This window comes from Pavona decussata, unplaced genomic scaffold (genome assembly GCF_977016875.1).
Source record: "Pavona decussata unplaced genomic scaffold, jaPavDecu1.1 SCAFFOLD_109, whole genome shotgun sequence".
In the NCBI taxonomy this organism is placed as follows: Eukaryota; Metazoa; Cnidaria; class Anthozoa; order Scleractinia; family Agariciidae; genus Pavona; species Pavona decussata.
Window position 1 is genome coordinate 430,001 of NW_028145523.1, and position 18,863 is coordinate 448,863.

General features: G+C 39.0%; 1 protein-coding gene across 1 annotated transcript in view; it reads right to left on the reverse strand.

Annotated features, from left to right (window-relative positions):
- The window catches only part of LOC146470901 (protocadherin Fat 4-like), a 76,149-nt gene that overhangs the window by 27,771 nt on the left and 29,515 nt on the right, over positions 1–18,863 (reverse strand). The window contains exons 27-47 of the mRNA XM_085121480.1: positions 18,040–18,310; positions 17,349–17,456; positions 16,382–16,528; positions 15,673–15,810; positions 14,828–14,947; positions 14,086–14,173; positions 12,889–13,016; positions 12,240–12,461; positions 11,682–11,816; positions 11,136–11,316; positions 10,208–10,335; positions 8,654–8,863; positions 7,879–7,986; positions 7,080–7,199; positions 4,899–5,947; positions 3,690–3,863; positions 3,085–3,229; positions 2,095–2,202; positions 1,511–1,691; positions 661–846; positions 1–106 (exon numbers count right to left, since the gene is read on the reverse strand). The exon at positions 1–106 is cut by the window's left edge and continues 67 nt beyond it. Coding sequence (XP_084977606.1) covers positions 1–106; positions 661–846; positions 1,511–1,691; positions 2,095–2,202; positions 3,085–3,229; positions 3,690–3,863; positions 4,899–5,947; positions 7,080–7,199; positions 7,879–7,986; positions 8,654–8,863; positions 10,208–10,335; positions 11,136–11,316; positions 11,682–11,816; positions 12,240–12,461; positions 12,889–13,016; positions 14,086–14,173; positions 14,828–14,947; positions 15,673–15,810; positions 16,382–16,528; positions 17,349–17,456; positions 18,040–18,310 — 4,053 coding nt within the window. The remainder of the gene's footprint in view (positions 107–660; positions 847–1,510; positions 1,692–2,094; positions 2,203–3,084; positions 3,230–3,689; positions 3,864–4,898; positions 5,948–7,079; positions 7,200–7,878; positions 7,987–8,653; positions 8,864–10,207; positions 10,336–11,135; positions 11,317–11,681; positions 11,817–12,239; positions 12,462–12,888; positions 13,017–14,085; positions 14,174–14,827; positions 14,948–15,672; positions 15,811–16,381; positions 16,529–17,348; positions 17,457–18,039; positions 18,311–18,863) is intronic.

Genomic DNA, 18,863 nt, shown 5'->3' on the forward strand with positions numbered 1-18,863 from the left:
TTAGACGCGGGCCTCCCCTGTGAAGCAATTTTTGTAACCTTCCTCATACCACGAAAGTCGATCTGCAGATACTGTTGATTATCATTTACTCCTGCGCACCAAGCACCTGGAAATTAGAGTAAAAGGTAACAGAAAATAGTTTGAAAATTTTCAGACTTTCTTATCTACATACGGGGTAGGGGTTTACGCAGCTGATGCACTTTGCAGTATAGGGTGGGTTTTGAGAAATGGGTTGCTTATTGGAGAGGAGAAGCTAAGTATCAAGTACTTATTCAAAGGGGGAAAGGTGACTTTTTGAAAGAGTTTTTTTTAATAGAAGGAGGCGCTAAATCGAATGATTACGGTTGTACTCTTATCCTGCATGCTAACTGCCAGCCATGAAGACCGTTAGTGGCTCATGTACCAGTTCAGATACTTTTTGAGATAAAATTCCCAAACGATAAATCTTTGTGCGAGGAGTTTTCTTTGGCTTCAGCAAAGTTTACAAGCCCTGTCAGTATCAGTACAAAGTGTGTGTAGTGTTTAACCCCACAAAGAGTCTAGTTTGTGTTACTTTCGGGGATTCTGTACCTACGTTTGGGGGATCGCCTTTTTTGTGATACATCAGCAAACATCAGATTTTATTCCTATCGGTAATTAAAAATGAAATAGGTATATCACCTTTATACGAGGTCCCAAACTGGTTGAACACCTTGTTATTAAGCCGGCCAAGTGTCGGTGAGTAATCTTCATTAGGCATCGTGTATGTACTTGACGCTTTGGTGTCGCTAGCTTTGACGTCACCATTCTCAAGTCCAAGAGGAGTTTCACATTCAGTATGAACAGAGACGACTGACTGCCCTGGACCTGAAATTTAATTAAATGAAAAGAAACAGCCTAGTTGATCCTTACTGGGGGCCGTATTTTATTGTGGGTAAAGTCAAGCTGATTTGGTATTTGATTTTCGTCAGTTTCTGTAATGTGAAGTGGTCAAAAACAACCTAATTGGACATTTACCTTGGCTGGAAAATAACGTTTTAAGAAGAAAACAAAAACAATTATTTTCTTTGCTTTTTTTTTTTCCATCCGTATTTTCCTCTTCGCTTTTTTAAAAAATTTTTGTGTCTTTCCTTAGTTCAGTTTATTTTGCCTGTGTCGTTTTGTTGCGTCAACATTATGAGAAAGGGGGCGGCGAGAAACAAAAAAAATGAAAGGGTGTCCTTCGTTGTGGTCGCCTTTATGGCAATCACCTCATCCCGGAGGGAAGCTTTGGAAAAAGGCCAATAAAATCTTTTAAATGGAAACGTTACTAGGATTTCATAATATTTATTTTTCGATATGGTCCGGTAATTTATAGCCTACATTTGTGTTTGTTTTTTCTTTCTCATGGATACGTTCAAATGCTCTTCGCAAATAAGTAGGGTGATTCAAGAGATGCCGAAGTGTCGCGCTTTTTTATGTTATAGATTTACAATGAGCACGTGTCTTTAATATTTCCTGGCAGTATTTTCAGTGTAAGCCGTTCACCTACCAATATTTGCATGTGTGATGGCGTATTCAAACACAGCATTCTGGCCCAGATCCTTGTCAAACGCCTGCACCCGGCCCACTTCAGTCCCCAAAGGCGCATTCTCCATCACGGTCATTTTATCAGGAGAAAAGAACTGGAACCGAGGAGCATTGTCGTTTTCATCAGTCACGCGGACAGTGACCTGGCAAAATGAATATACATTGAATTTTACTTTTAATTAAAAGAATCAAGTTACAAAGCTAATGTGCATACACTTAATTAATTAGTTTTCATTACTGCTCTCTAGATCTTGTCAGAAAAATATGCCATGTGCTATGCTGAGCTGATATACTTTTCAAGCTATCAGGAGCATTAATCCATGTTCTCTTGTTTGATAACAGGACTCGTTGAACTCTTTGTTTGACCCTTTTGGGATAGTTCATATGTTATTGCTTTGAATTATCACGGTCTTAAAGAAACACTCGATAGAACATTGGCTCACCATCCTCAAATATATTAGTACTACTGAGCTGGAGGTCTATTCTTTTTAGCGGGTGATATATACTTGTTTTACGGTGACGTTTTACATAAAGTTACTCTCGTACCGAAGTGTAACCGCTGAGTGGAATCTGTCCATTGTCCGTGGCCTGAACTGTGAACACGTAGGAATCTCGTATTTCTCTATCAAGTGTCATCAATGTTGAAATTTCACCCTGTATAACAAGTAACAGATACGTATATTTGTCATTTACTATTCCATAGACAGGCATAGATGGCTTTCTTCTTTCTGTTCCATTCGTTTGATTGCACTATCACTTGAAAACTATTATATTTTCAGTTCTAATTCCCTTACATCGTCCCTAAAGGACAGTTTTCCGCATACATGTTATTAAACCAAACCCCAACGAAACCGCTAGCTACGCAGGCTAATGAGAGGCATAATGAGATCACCTCTGCATCACGAGAAGTCGATACGTCGGACACTGTTTGCTTGTCCTGATTGATACTTTTAAGCTTGCACTATCCCGGGTTAAAGACAGTCGATGGAAGTACGCAAATTAAAGTGCCGTTCTTGAGCTGTGTGTTTCCCCATTTGACGCGTACGAACGTTGCGCTTATTTTACTTCTTCTTAACTGGCCATTTCCGAGTTGCTTTGAATTTCATTGAGAAAGCGAGGCTAAGTGCGAAGCTTTTCATATGAAAACTAGCTTTCATTCATGTGTAATCAAAACTAATTTCATGTGAAAAGCTTTTGCACTAAGCCTCCCTTTCATAATGAGGTTCGAAGCAACTCGGAAATGGCCTGTTATTGTTTTTTTGCATTTATACTACGTCCCACCTGCGATCTCCTTTGTAAACGAACTTATAAAATATATGGGTACAAAGACTGCGCTATACAATTGCATTGCACGTAAGTGACTTTAGTTTATGTTTGCCGTAATACTTTTAAAAGAGTGTCATAAAGAAGATAATAGGATGTCGTTGGTACGTACGATAACAACTGAAAACAGGAGGTACCATGAACTGGGAAACTGAATCTCCCTGACACACTTACCCTGCGGCTTGACACTACTTACCAATTCATGTCACCTACCGTGCTGGTATTAATTTGAAATTCATTCTGTGACGGCACGATATTGAAAGTCAGACTCGCTCCAGGTCTCTGCTGGGAAACTGTAACTTGTAAAACTGAGGTCCCTGGGGGTTTGTTTTCTGTCACGTTTACTTCATACGATGACCTGAGGAAAAGTAAGTGCACTTGAGTCAGACATTCTGTCAGTTAATTCTTCAGTCGCTCAGTTTGTTCGATATCCCGTCGCTAAGGCACTGGAAACAGTTATCGTCCCGTCAGGTCCTGGAACCTTACTTTACTTCCATTCAAGGACCTAGTGAGATGTCTGGTTGGTTGATTGGATGTTGGGTTTTTATTTATTCATTTATTTGGTTGGTTGCCAAGTTGTTTTGTTGGAGGGTGCATGGGTTGGCTTACCTGGGCGGCTAGTTCATTGGTTGGTTCGCTCGGCTAGTTGGCTTGTTAGTAGCCAGAGTATCAGGTTTTTCGGAGAGGGGGAGGGACGATGGAAAGGGCGCCCCCCCCCTCCTCTTAGGAAGGCCTGATACTTAGGTTAACTTGTTCGTTGGGTGGCTGACTGCTTCATTTAATAAATTCATTCAATAAATTCTTAGAATGAACCTTACCTGCTAAATACAGGGCTATCATCGCCTGCATCGACAATATTTATCTCTACAGTTATATTAAGGGAGAGTGGGGTGATCCCATGGTCTCGTGCCACAACCTTGAAAACATAGGAGCCATTGGCGTTAATGATACCACGGTGAAGGAGATCGATGCGATTGATAGACTTGTTAACTCTGAGGAAAAGAAAAACAAAGAAAAATTTATTGCACATACACATAAATTACAGGTGCTGACTGTTGACAGATTTATCAATCAACCGTTAGAATTTAACGAATCGGTGTACACCGGAATCTATAAAATGTCTCAAGTAGGAGATTCTGCGTTTGCAGCCTGCGACATTTGTGTCTCTCCGACAAACCAAGAAAAGGCATAAAATCCAAGTGATTACAGTAGTTGTTGTAAAATCTCTCTGAAAGTGGAATATGGCGAGACATGAAACCAATTTATTGCGAAATTATTTTTAAGCCTTTTAAGCCTTTTTTTTAGGAGGAAGGGAACCGAAAGTTTGATTTTATCTCAAGCTCGGGAGGAAGCAGAAATTTTTGCAGCCAGAAACTGGACTCTGCAAAGGTTGTACAGCGACACCTAGGAAGAAGGTTGAAGGATTTCCCTTAAATTGCGCTTGGATAAATGTCGTAAGTCCGAAAGTTCGTTACGGATGAAGTGGAAGTCGAGGTCAACGAGGTTCGTTTGCTTAGGTCCAACATTTGAGTTCCTCAGTCTGGCTGGAGGGTGTTTTAAACGAAGCCTTCTAAAACTTGTGAAAACTTTTAAAAGTTTTCTTGCATTTGCCCATATGAAGAGAAAGTCCGAAAAAAGCGAGGGATGCAAGAACTTGACATTACGTCCTGACGCTCAAGCGAACTGATTGGTCGGTTTGTTTTTCTTGACTTCCGCGAACTTCCCAAAGATGGTACTCAAGAAACTGAATGCCCGCAAGCTTCTTTCAAGACCTTTGTGAATTCAATCTCTCACGTTTCAACCCTTATGGCTTTCTGATATTTTTATTAGTCTTTTGTTTTACCCACGGGCATCCTCCACCCTCAAAGGTGAGCTGAGGCGGGGGTGGGGGAGGGGGGTGGTTGGGGTTTAATTACCTCTTCAGACCCCCTCGAGAAGTGGTAAGGAAATTCTTCATATCCAGTAACAACTTAATACAGAAGAACTTGCTACACAAGACGTACTGAACATGTATTAACTGCACTTACCTTACAAAGCCTGCATTTGGTTCAATACTAAACAAGTCGTCTTTGGCGTCCGCGATGGAATACGTTATCTCGGCATTTTCATGGATATCCTCGTCTTCTGCCACTATAGTCAACACAATAGCACCCACTGGAGTCTTGTCAATGACATCTGTTTTATATCTCGTGCTCAAGAAATATGGTGAATTATCATTAGTGTCTGAAATTACTACGTTTACTGCTACACTCGATTCCAAGCCTCCTCCGTCATGAACGCGCACAATAAATGAATACGTGTCTAATGTTTCTCGGTCCAATTCCCCCTTTGTAGTCACGCTGCCTGTTTTGGGATCGATCGTAAACTTGGGATGATTCATTGAGTAGGAGATATCTGCATTTATCCCAAGATCCGGGTCTTTGGCTGTCAAGTTAACCAGGTAGCTACCAAGAGGAGAATTTTCTAATATTGTTACTTTGTACACCAGCAGTTCAAATGTTGGTTTGTTATCGTTGATATCGGAAAGGCTTACAAATACCATACCAAACCCCTCTAGCGGATAATAACTACCATCTAACGCAGATATGTTTAAGGCATAATGTCCTTTCTTTTCTCGATCCAAAGCCCCGGTCACGCGGATAACACCATCGTTTCTCCCAATCTCAAATTTCCCGTCAGCACCTGCCAACAACCAGTAAGAAACTTTGCCATTCAGCTTGTAATCTGGATCGCTTGCAAAAACACTGGTCACTGCAAAACCAACAGAGGAATCTTCCCTGATCGTCACGTTTTTTGTTTGTGGTACAAATCGAGGAACGTTGTCGTTGGCGTCAATCACTTGTATCCTAACAAGCGCAAACGACGCATGACCAGAGCCATTTTCATCGACGGCCACTACGTAGAAAGAGTAGTTTCCAGTCCTCTCGTGGTCTAATGTTGGTGGCGGGAATTTTCTGGCGGAAATCACTCCTGTAATTGGGTCGATAGCAAACTGGTGGCGCTCAGAACCATTCAAATGAAACTCAATGCTGCCAAAGAGACCCAGGTCAGGATCTGTGGCTTTTATCTCTTGGTTCTGCAAGACAGGCGAATGGGTTACAAACTACTGTTCTTATACAAATGCAACGCAGAAATGTGAAGATCAACTCGATACTACTTATCTAGAGGTCTGTTTACACATATTCTCATTGCAACTTTTGTCGCGTTCAAGGTACAGATAAGGAGGTACAAAGATGTTTGAACCTTGGTGCAAATTTTCCTGATTTCTTAGAAAACGTACAACGTTATCTCACTGAAAACACACTGAAATCGCAGCCCTGCATGAGAAAAGAAATTTGCAATGAAGACTTCACTGCAATTTTTTTTAAGTGCAACAAAAGCTGCATAACAAATTCGCATGCGGAAACGGGCCATAGTCTAGTGACTTTGAAAAGGGCTTGATGACAGTCAGTAGTTCTTTAAATTACACACATTAAACAGGCAGGTAAACGATATTTTAAATCAATTAGTACCGTTTTCGTAAATAAGGTCTTCAAACCCTGTTTGGAGTAACTGTAGTTAAAGTAAGGAGCGAGGTGGGGGAAGGCCTAAGATAAGCATTTAACAAGAATTCTATACCATCTGTGTATATGGGAATGCAAATAAATTGTTGTTGTTGTTGTTACATCGCGTTCTGTTCAGGGTGATTTTCTCGAGTTTTTTCTATATCTTCCAGAATTGTGCTACCACTATAAAGTGCAAAGTCATTGCGATTTTAATATGTAAATGTGGGGGTGATTAAAATATTTATTATCTCCAAGCCCCTTTGGAAATGTGACAATTGGCGTCTATGAGGATCTTGATGAGGCCACGCATCGATGGCTAACGGTCAAATGGCTTAAATTTTATTCCTCAACCAATAAGGCAGAGGGTATTACATTCAACTATCAACAAAAAAACTTAAGTATCGCGCGTCAAACTGACTAATGTTCTTCTTTAATCAACAATCGAGGATTGTTTCTATCCTCAGCTGTAAACGTTGGTTCCGAGGATGAAAAGAACAATGAAGAATTCATGATCAGCGATGGGAAATTTAATCTGCAAGTTCTTCAAGTTTAATACCCTTGCCGTAAAGATATTCATTTTTGTACAGTTAACCATCAAAGGTGTACTTCTGCTTAAAGTCCTCGTCTTCGTTTAAACAAGCCCTGCTCTACTTTTCTACCCACCATATCGATTGTTGTGCCGGCTCCTGAGTTTTCCATGATACTCCCAGTGTACAAATCTTGTGAGAACTGTGGCCGGTTATCATTCCGATCAAGTACTGTAACAAACACAGTGGCAAAAGCCTGCAAGAGAGTTAAGATAGTTTACTCTTGACGAGGTCAGGGGCACCCAACGGATCGTTTCAGTAAATTATCTGTTCGGAAGGCCCTTCATCCCCTACCATTTTCTTAAGGGAATTTTCACCTCGAACGTTCGTGATATGGGAAATTTAAGTCCTAGTGTTTTCGGATTGATAAAAATGTCGTTTCGGATACCGAAAAAAGGTCAGCTAAGATTTTCGGAAAGGAAATAAGACCTGAGGTTTTCGGGAAATGGACAAAAATGCCCTAGTAATTTCGAAAAGACTCAAGTTCCCCTAGAATGACCGAACAGATAAAAATATCATAGGGCGGCCTGAAATGAACCTACAGAGCTTTAAAGGCACTCCAAATAGCCAAAAGTTGCATTTCAAAGGATCTGAGAGAAAACTGTCGTTGGGTGCCCCTGCGAGGTTCTTACGCCAGTCACAGTGTCGTTCAACATGTCTAAGCACAACATTCTGTAGCAAGCTGCACAGAAAAAAACCTAGTGTAACATAACCTCCAACAAAATTGTTTCACCCGGTGCAGTCGTCTTCGCCAAATATTGTGCCGAGCTCTACTTCTCGCAACTATTGTAGCAGCAGATCAAATGCCGTAAATGTCAGTTTAGAGTAAGTAATGAAGGGTTATTTCTTTCAATACATATATCTTTTTTCATTACCTTTCTACTCAGTGGTACACCCCCATCAGCTGCTGTCACTGTCAGAGTGTAGTTATTCTTTTGCTCACGATCAACATTGCCTTTGATCTGAACGGTGCCATATGTGTCCTGTAAAGGAGAGGTTACAGGTATATGAAACTTTCTTAATTTTAATTTAGACAGTCATTATTTTTTACCTAACTTATTACACATTAATTATTGGTATATCTTTAAATTATATTCTGTAAATATATACTAATCAACTGCACTACCCGCCTAGATTAGCCTATGCTATTTGCGGGCTAGTGCATTCTTGCCTTACCTTCGTGAAAAATGTGCTTTAATAAATTGAATTGAATTGAATTGAGTTGACATTAATTCAAAGAATCACTAAAATTGTCATTGCATGACAGAAAGGCGTATTTGCAACGGAAATAAAGTCATTGAGCGCCTAACCAAGCCCCTAACCGACTGACCGTCTGATGAACTCAATGTCTGACCGACTTGACAATTGACCATATGACTGCGATTGACTGTCTGACCGACTGGCTGGCTAGCAATGTAACTGAGTGGGTGACTTGACTACGAATAGTCCTTTATTTTTCCCAGGGACACTAAAGTGAGCGAAACACGCAATCACGCGCGAAAATTGACTCTCGCGAGGAGACGAGACGCAGGGTGGGAATACGTCGCACCTCCTCGCGGGAGTCAATTTTTGCGCGTACTCGCGTATTCCGCTCGCTTTAATATCCCTAATAAAATGAGAGACTACTCATGCGTTGTAAGATCCATTTACCCGCGTATCCACTGTAAATAGTGAGTGTGGGTCCCCTCCGGTCACACTGTAAGTGATCCTAGCATTCTGACCACTGTCTGCGTCTGTTGCTGTTATGTTAACAAGGGGTGTTCCAACGGGGGAGTTTTCGTACACGGACACGGTGTAGTTCACTGGATCAAATACTGGATTGTTGTCGTTTATGTCGCCAATCTCAATGTAAACTTGAGTCTGCAAAAAAAGATAATTAGACAATGGCTGAGAAGTCTACAAGCTTAATAACTGCATTACAACAAAATTTTCGAATCTGATTGGTTATCAACAGGCCATGTTTGAGCATTAATTTGACAGTTTACTCGTCATGCTAGGTGTAATTGGACAGTACAAGTCATTTGCGTGCGCTGTAATTGAATCGATCTCAAAACTTAACTCAACTGCTGTCCTCAATTTATTCACCAAAAAGTTAATCTGTTGGCTTTTTTCTTCTCAAATTTTGTTAGACTTTTATGATTAATTGGTAACAGGACTTCGTGTCCTCCAATTCTGTCTATAGTCATACTCGTGATTAGAAAAATCGGACTCCCACGATTTTGTTAATCACTCGTATGATTACAGACCGGATTGGACTCCAGTCAGTCCTATTATCACTATTAATGAGGATGGTCCGACATTATTATGGACGCAATACTGTACAAGTGACATGCATACGTGTAATAAGCTTTCAAGTTTATTCAGCTGTTGTTTGGTGAAAACCCTGGGAGGAATGCTTGGTTGCCTAGACTATTTTTGTTCATTTTAGTTTGCCATGAGTAAACAAGTTACGAGGATACAAAATAAAATAATAATAATAATAATAATAATAATAATAATAATAATAATAATAATAATAATAATAATAATAATAATAATAAAAATAAAAAATCCCGGGGAAACACTACAGCTGAGGCCAATTACAGTGAACACCTCTGACCGGACACCAGACTACACTTTTATCTTAGAGTGACCGTTTGAAATGTGAACTGTAAACTCGAAACAAGAAGTTTAGTTAGAAGAGTTAATCAGAGAAAGTTCGATACAAGTTAATTACCGCGTACGTTACGCTACGGAAAGCCGACTACACAGAATGCCCATTGTTGAACTCTTTCAACGTTGATCTCCAGACCTTTGACAAAAGAGTCCTGTATTGTTGTCCCAGCGATGAGCTTAACTTTTAATTATTTCATTAATAAACTAATGAGGGCTCCTGATGGGAGCACTCGGATTTCTTTTTCAGAGTTTGCCTGTGTCATTACTGAATAATACATCATTCTTATTTGTTCACCAGGCTTAAAATATTACATCACATTTCCTTTCATTGCGCATATGCCACTCGTTGACATTCCAACCCTAGCAGTATGCAGTTGTCTATCTCCTGTAGCTCAGTGGTAGAGCATCCGAACTAGTAATCGGAAGGTCTTAGGTTCGACTACTGAATTTCTTTTTCCGAGTTTGCCAGTGTCATTACTGAATAACACATAATTCTTAATTAGAGAAAGTAACCCACGCATGTAATATTTTACATTGATGTGTTTTTACCGTGCTGACTCTTGAAGGTTTTCCCTGGTCCGACGCGCCAATAGTGAGATTATATGAGAAAGTTTGTTGACGTTCAAGATTCTTGCGAGTTCTGATCATTGCTGTGTTTGGATCGAGTGTGAAGTCACCTGAAACATGATGAGGGGGAAATTAAAAATACGTGCCTTTTTTCGATTTACCATGTACAGTCAACTCTCGCCTTGCGGACACCTCGCTATTACGGACACCCCGATATTACAGACAGCAGCTAAATCCCCGGCAATTATAAATTACAGACGTTTGACTGAAATATATTTCCCCTATTACGGACTCTCGTTATAAAGGAGACTAGCTCGTGGTCCCGAGGGTGTCCGCAATAAAGGGTGTTCACTGTGATCATCGGTAGCACGATTTAAGGAGGCAAGCAGTGTAGACTGTAGTTCGCTTTGCAGTAGTTCACTGTTTGTTTCTAAACTTATCTAGAATGCGATACGATACAATGTAATACACTGAACACGATTCTTAAATTGACACTCCCGTTGCGGGAGTTTACCAAATGACATCTACCCAACATAGTCTTTCTTATCACAATACACTATCCCAATGTTGAAACCTTTTGGCCAACTCTGAAATTTTGGGAAAGTCGTACATTTTTCAAGACCTTTCCACTACATTCTCGGAAAAGACAGAAGAAGAACTATAATAAGTATAACGCTCAAAGAAAAATCACCTTTGCAGGCTGTGTACACGCCGACGAACTTTTTCTTTTACTATTTCTTAGGCTCTCTGAATTCGGGTTTTCTAGAATATAATTGTTCAGCTGGCACACTTCTTGTCTACCCTCCAATTGACCTCCAAGAGTTAATGGCCGACAGAAAATCTACTTGTTCCGAGAGATATAAATGAAGTTTTCGTCAACTCTGATAATGAGCTTCAACATAACACTTGCCTCCAGTGTTCCCGGATAATAGCTCGTAAGTCAATTCGCTGTTGCTCCCTGCATCCGGGTCCTTAGCCACCGCGGCGATTACCTCACTATTGGCTTTAGCGCCCTCTGATATTTTCACGCTGTAACCGCCAGGTGGAAAAGACGGTGAGTTGTCGTTTATATCAGTGATAAGAACACGAACCTGGAAAACAGAATTGTAACATATATTTTATTGCTCAAATAGCACTACAGGAAAGATCTGCTCAGCAGGTTTCATTTTCGATGGCTACAATTTAGAATCTCTTTCTCAACACAATTAGGACTTAGAGCTACATAACATGACTTCTCCGAAAAATGTTACTAAATTTGTAGAAAATGGTGCGCTCTGAACTGTTTTGAACGACAATTGTTCGTATAAGTTAACTATTTTGGAAAACGAACACATCGATAATAACGTCGCGGAAAACGATCTGCAGAGTATCGTAGCACTAAATATTACAATCATACAACTCTTTGATTCAAGGAGTTAATGTTTTTGTGACAAGAGCTGGTTAATGTTGATTTTACCGTCGCAGTCGCCCGCTGTACAGGTGAACCATGATCAGCAGCTTGTACTATTAATGTATACACTCCTTTGCCATCAGCATCGACAGCCAGCCCAGGCGCCTCACGGTCAAGATTTTTGCTTGTGGTAATTACTCCCTGCATAAGAATATTAAGTGAAGACGTTAACGTTTTGTGACGCCTTACTCATAAAACTGTTCAGCCTAGAATCATATCAAAGTTGGATTGGTTTGATTTTTCTTTCGCTTTTTCTCAGTGCAATTTTCAAAGGAGATAGGTGAAAATTTAAACGTAAGTTTTGGCATTGTTTTTTTTTTGACTAGCCGCAATATCTAATCTTATTCCACTTTAGAAAAAAAATATGATGCATTCACCTTGCGTTAAAAGAACTGATGTTTTCATGATTATTACAACATAAAAAAAAAAAAAAAAAAAAAAATACCACAGTGATTACAGGTCCCGGCCTTCTGAAATCGTTTCAGTTTAATCGAAGTTTATCAAAAGAATTGATTGTAAAGTAAAGCAAAAATAGGCATTTTCGTGAGAAATCAATCATCTTACCGTATTATCATCAATTTGAAAGACATCGCCCAAATTCCCTTTAATAATGGAGTATGTGATAAGCCTGTTATTCCCCTCATCCTTATCAGTAGCATTTACTCGTATCACATGTTGTCCAGCCGTGGAATTGCCTTCAGTGAGAGTCACATTGACTACAGGAGGACTGAACTCGGGAGCTTTATCGTTTAAATCAGTCACGTGAACAATAACGTCCTTACGACCCTGTGAATGGAATTCAGAATAATTCTCCTTAGTCTGAATGTTAGACTTTTATTTTGTTTCATGTTGCTTTGTTTTTCTCAATTCACACAATGTTTTTCCAATAATTTAATTTACCCAGGTCCGTTCACGAACACGCTGAGCTAGTACCTTTATTTTAAAATGATTTTTTTTTATAGCAATAACGTTTTTTTATACGGTCAGGCCCTCCAATCATAAGAAAAACGACACAATAAAAAGGCAACAAAGAAAAATTAAATTCACATACAATAAACTTAAGTAAAAACAGATAATTTATCAAACGTATAATCATATGCCACGGCAACATAGGTGAACTACAAAACTTCTTTAATTTTGGAAATGAGTCGCTTTATATCGTCGCGGAAAGGCATATCAAAGTGCATTAACCAGTTTGAAATTCAAAACGTACTTGTCTGTTTCCAGGGTCTGTCGCTACAGCCGTCAAACTATAAACGCTCTTTTCCTCTCTATCAAGAGGAGACGAGCCTGTCCTGATTTCACCTGTGCTGGCGTCAATGGTAAACTTGGCGTCTGATCCTATAGACGTGAATGGAGAGAAAAAAAGTCGCAACTAACTACTTTATCGTCATATAGTTTTGCATAGATGTCCCGGCATTTACATTCCGCTCGGAAAACAACCGTCAATCTTCGCTTGTTCTAAAATAGATATTACGTTATCTGTGTGCGAGGATTTCAAGTATTTCTATGCTTACGAAATATCGCATCCTCCTTTACTGTTTCACCAAGTGGCCATAAATTATGTGAACTCAGCTATGTATTTGCACCTTCGACATTATACGATATTTAATAAGTGGTGGTGAATAGTGATGGATATTTACCGAGCCGCGAAGCGGCGTGGTAAATATTCATCACTTTCACCGACACTGAGGTGAATAATTGTTTTAGTATATGCCACACAAGCTGAATAAGAAGTGGACCAAAAATTACTTTATTTTTGACAATATACCGACAAATGGCGGGAAATTTTAAAATCTCGCGCGCCGCGCGGTGAGCGATTTCTTGTTGTTGAAAGTTCCGTCTCGCTTTCTTGCAGAAATATAAAACTTCTGGAGGAACTTGCTTAAAATTAGTTGCTCAAGTGTCTTTTCTTCGATTGTTGTGTGAAATTTGTCTTGTTGTTGAAACCATACTGCAAAACATTAGATGTTTCATTGTTTACATTGTCATTATAGTGCTTGACAGTTTTCGTAAACAATGCATTGTATTTTTATTTTTCACCTAAGAATATGAGGTTTGAAAGATTAAATAACTTACCATGTAATGCCATCAAACCAAAATTTGTTACCATTTTTATATTTTTTGTAATAGCCGTCTCTTTTATCGAAAAATTGTCCTCTTAAGTGACCGTGGCGAAACGGGAAGCCATCTTGTTTCTCTTCGGTTGCTCGGAGGTGAATAGTACTTGGCTAATCACCTCCAAGCTAGCCAATCAGCGTGGGGGAAAAGCACTATTCACTTGCGTGACTTTATTTGCCATCACGAGTAGGATAGGATAAGCAGCGTTTGTTTGTCTTATTCTCTGAATTCGCAGAACTCCTTGACTCACAGCCATTCTATAGCCGTATTTAAAGAGCAAGTATTGTACCTTCAAGACTGTAAGTTATCTTTGCGTTGGAGCCAAGATCCTCATCAGTTGCCGACACACGCAAAACAAACAGGCCTCGTGGAGAGTTCTGCAAAATGTAACGTGTAGCTAATTAGTCCAGTCCTGGTCCCTCAAACATCCCACAACGTGATAAACCAACTGACATAAAATATACCCAATGGAGTCCGTCAGAGGCAGGAAGGTTTGGAGTTAGCCCGCCCAACAGTGATCACGTGGTTTGACGTTCCCTCTGATTGGTCAAGGAACATAAAACATTCCAGAAATCATTCTTAGTGTTCAGGGTTTTCTTAGTAAATAAAATAAATAAAATAAAATAAAATTAAAATAAAATAAAATAAATTATTTATTTATTTATTTTATTTTACATTCCAGAAATCATTCTTAGTGTTCAGGGTTTTCTTAGTATGACCGTAGAGACATTTATCCACTTGGTTGCATTTTGCTAAGTTTTCCGTATTATATTAAGACACATATGTAAAGAGACTACACTACGCGAGGAAGTTCATTGTCTGTGGAAAAAATAGGACATCTAACATAGATCAACGTCAATACCCGGTTACCAATCTGTAGATTGATAAACCCACTTTGATGAGCTAACCACTAAACGAACCGCGTCTTCACCCAATTCGAATTGCACAGTTGGCTGGCTAATACGGAAATTCCGCAGTCAATTCTTTGTACATACAGATGTTATTGTACTTTTTTTGGCTGAGCAACATACCTCTGGCACATTGGCTGAATACTGGATAGATGAGTTGAATGCAGGATTGCGGTCATTGACATCAGTGAGTCGAACTTCCAACAAAACGGTGCTGTTGTGAAGATCGTCTGACACCATCACCTGCAAGGTCAGGTCAGGGTTTATTTAAGTGATAGGAAAAATACGTGAAATCTCTATATTGCTACAATTCAGCCTGACTGACAAATAATTTTTGTATTTTTTAATGTTAAAACTGAGAACTAAATAGGTTACGATTAGATCGCGAGCGGCGTAAGCCGCGAGAAAACCCAATCGCCTTCTCTTCATTCCAAATAAAGATCCACTGTCGAACTTCGCACAAACTTCGCCTTCGCCCATACAATTACGTCAGCTACGCAGCATAAAATCCTTCCAAATGATAATTTATGATTATCTCAATAAGAAAATGAAACAACTTAACGTTAATCAACTGTTAAACTAGTAGACGGTACTTCTTAAATCACATGTACACTAAACATTTAGTCGTATTATAAGTAGTTATAAAGTATCACATCCCGAAAAAGACTTTTCATTATCACAAAAAATACAAAATACAAAATACAAAAACTTTGTCACTTAGAGGTGGGAAAGGATCGAAGTAAATTCCGTCTTTCCCAGTCACGTGACAATATTAACGTTGTTAAAGCGCGCAAAAGAAACCCCTTGATACCATTGACAGAAAATACTTCAGTGGGATAAACTGATCTTCTGTCTCTGTATAAAGAAAATGAGTACACCGAAGGGTGAAATTTCTAAACGACGACTGCACGACGCTTTTGTAGACAATTTTAAAATGTTAAATTAAGCAAAAAACGTAGTGTACTAACGTTAAGTTTATAGATTTCCTTGGTCTCTCGGTCAAGCAGCCCAGCTACTGTGACAACTCCAAGATATTTGCCGTCCTTTTTCACTGTTGTTATGTTCAAATTGCCATCTGGGTCACCACTAAGGATACTGTATGTTAACTAAGAGGAGAGAAAGAAATAAGATTATAAATAATAGAATAAAGAGAAACTGTTTTACCTCCCTACCCCGTTTTCCCGGTACCGAAGGCTTAGGACATTTGAAAGTATTAGCTATAGTTTGCATGTAATTACAGGTTAAGGTAAACAGAGGTTTGGGAAATTTTACGTTATTGTTTCAAAGGTCTGTGATGTATTTTAAGAACGCAACGCCAATCCCTGCCCATCTCCCAGCCTCAAGTTTTAAACTCCGTAGATTTCATTTATCTCTCCAAAACCATTCTTAAGGTATCTGCCTCCTAGGAAGTAGGGTGTTTTGGGTGAAGAATTGTAGCGTTATACGGTCATAGCAGAGGTAAGTTTTGAAAAAGGGCCCTTGGTCTGATTTCGAACTCTAAGACGAATGCATCCTTCGAGCAGAGGTTTCTTGGCCATCTTATGTGTCGGCGTGCTGGCACTTAGGATGACCAAGGACCTCTGCTTGCAGGGTAGGATGAATACCACAACGCACTTTAATTTTAAAGGGTATGTAGGCTTCATATTTTTGTTATACACGCTTGCGCCAAATTCTTACCATTGTATTCTCAGCACTGTCCATATCAGACGCCTCCAGTGTAGTAACAGTTTTGCCTACAGGACTGTCTTCGGAGACTTCACTCTGATAATCACGGAATTGAAACACTGGAGTGCGGTCATTCACATCCTTTAGTATGATAGTAACCTGAGAAAGATAATTATGAATTAATAATGCATGATCCTTTCAGCGAAAACTATTATTAAAACTATTAAATCAACTTTGTTTCTTTTAACGAGGGTGACACTTAACAGTCTGACGACTGACAAACCTGTGGCCCTCGGATTCCAGATCGAATTGGAATTTGGAAATTATATACATTTGGAAATTATATACAATTAGGGTTATACAATTATATATATTTGGATATTATTGATATTATTATTTATCTATCTAGTTAATTATTCATTTATTAATATATAAAAAAACCGGTCAATCTCCTGTATGACTTGTGCCATATACTCCCCTGGCTTCGGCATCTCAAGGTCGATTTATTACTTATTAGTGTGCACTCTCTCGTATTATTATTATTATTATTATTATTATTATTAATATTATTATTATTATTATTATTATTATTATTATGAATTTATTTTTACGGTTCTGGCCGACGAGTTCAAAAATGTACAAAAAAAACAACAATAAAATAATAAAAAAACAACAAAAAACAAACAAACAAACGAACAAATTTTAGTTGTAAAAACAAAATACAAACGAGAGAAACAACATGAAAGATCTTCTGTGAAAAGATACATTGCACAATTTCGTTTAAAGACTTTAAAGTAGCAGTTAACATGTACGCCATAGCAAACTTCAAAGCGGATCAGGAAAACACTTGTTAGTGTAACTTGGATAGCGTACTCTATGCATAGCATAATAAATGCTCCCTATCGCGCAGTTACAACCTATGGAATTTTTACACCCTGCAGACGGTAACTCCTTCCGCGGTTCACGACACCTTTCTTACCGATGTTTCGCCGTATCGCGGGGGATTGCCATTATCCGTTGCTGTGATACGAAGTGTATAGTTTGGTACAAGTTCCCTGTCCAACGGCTTCTGTACCACGATTTGTCCCTTGAACAAAATACAGGAAAAAGGAAAGTCACTTAAAATGAGTGTCGATAGTGAAGTCTAATTGTATCCCAAGATGGAGCTTAACTATTGCGAATTTTCATTTTATTCCACTTTTCATCAGATTTTGTATGTATTTACATCTTTCGGTATTGTTTATATTGAACTAGTTAGTATGTGCCCAGCCACCTTACTACCTGATTACAAATCAAGACGATGATGATGATGAAAATTAGTGATCTTCACGATATGAAACGGGATAAACTAACAGTATTGAAAAACCATTTTTCTTTCGTTTATTTTGTTGATCTTTGAAGCAATTTTTTTCCTTTTCCATCATTTTTCAATTGGGAAATACTTAGACAGTGTTTAACTTACAGGCAACAGAGCCTCGTGAAGGAGGTTCCGTTATCAGCCTATTGAGACTACCACATAATTCTGGGAAAGATGGCCTCCTAGCAAGCGTAATGGAACGCCTGAATTCGTTGCCTGCTTACAAGAGACAAAATAACTACTTTTCTGACGCTATCAGCTAAAGAAATTTAACCTACCCCATCGATCACTAAAAATTCCATTAAATACTCACAGTGTAATAAAATATCTTGAACTGGCCTTGAGGGTCTCCGGCAGAAATGTTGTAACCGATCCTTGACCCTAAAGCCGAGTCTTTTTCTGTTGCCTTTAGCTGTATCACATGCCCTCCAAGTGTTTCGTTTTCCCAGGTCTCCACACTGTACGTGGTTTGCTCGAACTTGGGATTGTTGTCGTTTTCATCCACCACAGTGATGTTTACATGAAGTGTGGAACTGTTGAGTTGCGGGACACCCTGATCCATGGCTACCACATAGAACGTGTAACTAAGCAACAAGACAAAGAAAAGGTACGAGATACGTTAGCTGTTCAGATATGTTAAGAAATATTTCGAGGACCATTGATTTACTACTATAAAAGTAATAAGGAGCCCGTTTAATTCAATTCAATTTAAGGGTACATTCTTTGAGAAATCCCAGAATACACAAAACTGTATCAGTTTTTAAACGCCAGAACAAAATTCTGCCCATTCTGATTAAATCTAAAATATCCCAAAAGAACACCTATTCCTCTTACTTTTAATAGACCGTTTTCCTTTCATTCTCTCTCCGATGGACAAATAAACGGAACGCTATTCTGCTCATTCCGGAAAAGTTATTGGTGCAAAAAGAACAACAATACCGCCACTTCCATGTGTTCCTATTCTGGAATAGCTTTAAAAGAATGCGCCTTAATTGTTGCAAATACACAAACAACCAGTGAACGCACGATCCCATCGCTGTCTGATCTCCTTATTGTCTCAACAGATTTCTCTAAGAAGACTAATGTTGTTTGTCAGTTGCTCAGACTAGAAATGTTAATTGATAACCAATGCTCGAA